We start from the raw sequence: 3259 nt of genomic DNA, 5'->3' as shown, positions 1-3259 counted from the left end.
GGGTGGATTAGCTCACTGAGCACCAGACATTTTAATTAAGTTTTCCAGTTCAGCGTGGGGGTATAAGGAACTGCAAGAAATCTAAGCCTGTCTCTTGTGGCTGCTGATAAACAAAATGAATGTATTGTCAATGGTTAAAGACTACAACACTGAGAAAGCCAGAAAATCAGTTTCAATCCCTGTAAACTAAGCTATGCACATGAAGAAAGAATTGCATTAAGATGCTACTTACAGAAGTGAAAATACAGAGAATTCTGCTACTAATTAGGCTGAGCTAATGGTAACAGAGACAAAACACAGGGTCTGAGATGCAGATTTCCATAAATATTTCTGGCCTCTAATTCACAATTTGGTTCTTTATTCACTACTTAATTGTTAACCTGTTTTTCATCATGTCTTGACCACTGACGCTGGACTTTTGTACTGTTCTCCACCTTTCCATAATTCCAGCTAGAAGTTGCTGACCTCCCTACACACCCACACCCTATTATATTCTGTGCGTTTTCACCTTGCTCCCAAATCTTGGGACTTTCTCAGCCAATGTCCATCACAGTCTCTGCTTTCTCATAGCCATGTTTATTGTAGACCTTTCTATACTACTACACTCTGCTTCCTCCCAATCCAACTCCCCCTCACCACTTCCACCTTCACATGAAATCTGACCTCCTTACTACTTGTTCTTATCCCCTCCTCTTTCACAACTAGGCTCCTCATTTTTGTCCACATCATGCTCTTTGATCAACATACTAGACACTTCAAGCTGTTAAACTTTTTCAGCTGAGGTCCTTCTATTTGAGTTTGACATCAGAATACATGTAACAAGTAATTTTGCAACTGTAGCAAGTTTTCCAGTATGTTGGGGGAAAAAAAAAAAAAAAAAGTTGTTTTCTCACTTTGTTTTGAAATAAAATCCTTCAGGAGTACTAAATTGAAGTACACCTTCAATATAGTATCTAATAAATCAAAATCTTCCCTCACCAGACCCAGGACCTGCAGAGATTAACAAAGTCTATTTAAGTGCGTCAAAGATATTTTAAAACTAAGTAAAATTGTACTCCAGATACTAACCTTCATGATCAGGTGCTGACTGTGACAACATATTGTATTACTTATATAGTCAATTCATCAAGAGTCTCTGGTTTAAAAAAATAATTTAAAAAAAATAACAGTGTTTTGCAGTAAGTCTATGCCAACTGACCAATAGCTTGAGGAAGTTTTGCATTATTGAACTTCATCAGTTCTCCAAGAACTTGTTTTGACACAATTTTCTAGTTTTACCTACACAAACATAGTGAGGACATTTGATCATTGTTGAAATATATTATATTCCACGAGTACAAATTTAGAATATTGCAGTTCTAATATTTTTGCTGTTTATTACAGTGGGGATGAATTGGCCATTTTTGTATTTAATGTTTAGCCAAGAGATACCCCCATTCTGCACATTTTACACAGTAAAACCTTTTCTGGTGATGAACTCAATTAGATTAAAAATTAACCTGTACCGTGCACACACTCACGACTTATGTGATAGGTCTTCACCTGATGAGCCACATGAAAAACAGCAGCCAAAAATGGACTGCTGTAAGTACAACTCATGTAGACTATACCAACTCAGTTTTATATTCTTCTCATGCCATTCCCAAGCATTTTCAGAGCACTCAGAGAAAAGATGCATCCCAAATACCTTAGTTCTCCCACCCTGATCTACAGCACAGAAGAAACATTTGATACACTAGTATTTAACATTAAAATTTACTTCTCAAATACACTAGTAATTAATATTAAAGTTTACAACTCAGATGTACACTTAAAACACTTCCATCCTCACATCTGTCTTGAGGTTCTTTTTGCAAGCCTTGATTTAACAGTGTGCTTAACCATATTAATTTTAGTGCCTTCTTCCATGTAACCCTCAGTTAAAACAGTAACAAAGTGACCAAAATGGCCATTTCAAATAGGCATTAAGCAAAAAAATCCAGTAAGCGAATCATGCTTGAGATGCACTAAGTACCAAGATGATACTGAAGGAATACTAACCTGCTTATTGACTTCAGCCATTGACAGTTGTAATGCCATGATCATGCAGTCTGCTCCACATACAGTAGTCCTTTCAGAGTTTGAAAATAAATGCCATTGTCTTCTGAAACACTTGATCAAGTTTAACATTTTTTGCTGGACAGCAGTCATAGTCTAGAGTAGAAGATAGAAATAATTAAGAGAAATAAAAACTAACATAACTATGCAAGAGGCCTACGTGTATCTTCACCTTTCAATAAGCTGCGCAAACCCTGTTTTATCTTTTTGCAGATCAAGTTCTTAGAACAAAATCTTCTCACTAAACCAGAAGACTAGCAAGACTTGCCTCACTGTGCCAGGGCAACTATGAAGACAAGAGGTTAGAAGTGCTCATCTGTGACCTGTCTTCACACAGACCCCTTACTTTTCTTGTGCTTTGCTGAAAGTGACAGTAGAGAAGCAATACCCATACCATTTACTCTCAGAACACAAAACCTGCCTTTCCTCTTGTTTCACCTAGCTAAGGCAGTCCACAGCAGGGTTTTTTTTTGGTGATTGGTATAATCAGGAAAAAATGAGGGAAAGTGGCAGGAAGAACAGGAGACATGAAGTAAGACTGTAACAGCAACTGCAATTATTCTCCAAAATGTTTAAAAAGGACAACCTACTTCAATATTTTACGTTGACATAAATGAAACATGCAGGCCAAAGGGGATGAAACAGGTAGGCAGGTAAGTCAGCGTGGGGCAAACAAAAATCTCTCTAAAGGCTTTTCTCTCTCTGTCCCTGCTCAGAGAAGTTTCCAATGGACACAACCCATCACTCCCAAAGAAACAGCCCGAATAAGCCAAAACCCCTACAAAACAAGCCCCAAATCTTAAACCTGAGGAGCCTACACCACCATTACCGCCACTGCCGTCCCGCTCCCCCGGCTGGGGCTGCCTCAGGGTTCCCTCCTCACCACGGTCCCCGCCTATGCGCGGCTCCCTCACTGCAGGTGCCACACGAAGCAGCGGCACAGCCCCTCTCCCCAGGCGGAGGAGGAGCAGGATGAACACAGCCCTTACAAGCAGCCCGGTCAACACGCTCCTGCTTCCCCAGCGGAGCTACCTGCGAGACCGGGAAGGTAGAGCCGCTCTCCCGGCGGTTTAAATCTAAATCCTCCGCAGCTGCCCAATTAGAGCCTGGGAGCCGTTGACCCGGAAGCACAGCGCTGATGCTCATGGGGTGGGAGGTGCTG

At 40.6% G+C, this 3259-nt stretch overlaps 1 protein-coding gene across 1 annotated transcript in view; it reads right to left on the bottom strand.

The window, feature by feature from the left end:
- The window catches only part of PARPBP (PARP1 binding protein), an 11244-nt gene extending 9054 nt beyond the window's left edge, over positions 1-2190 (bottom strand). Inside the window, exon 1 of the mRNA XM_010017160.1 lies at positions 2041-2190. Coding sequence (XP_010015462.1) covers positions 2041-2190 — 150 coding nt within the window. The remainder of the gene's footprint in view (positions 1-2040) is intronic.
- Between the last annotated feature and the right edge of the window lie 1069 nt (positions 2191-3259).

This window comes from Nestor notabilis, unplaced genomic scaffold (assembly GCF_000696875.1).
Source record: "Nestor notabilis isolate BGI_N333 unplaced genomic scaffold, ASM69687v1 scaffold4996, whole genome shotgun sequence".
In the NCBI taxonomy this organism is placed as follows: Eukaryota; Metazoa; Chordata; class Aves; order Psittaciformes; family Psittacidae; genus Nestor; species Nestor notabilis.
This window is presented reverse-complemented; position numbering and strand designations above follow the sequence as displayed.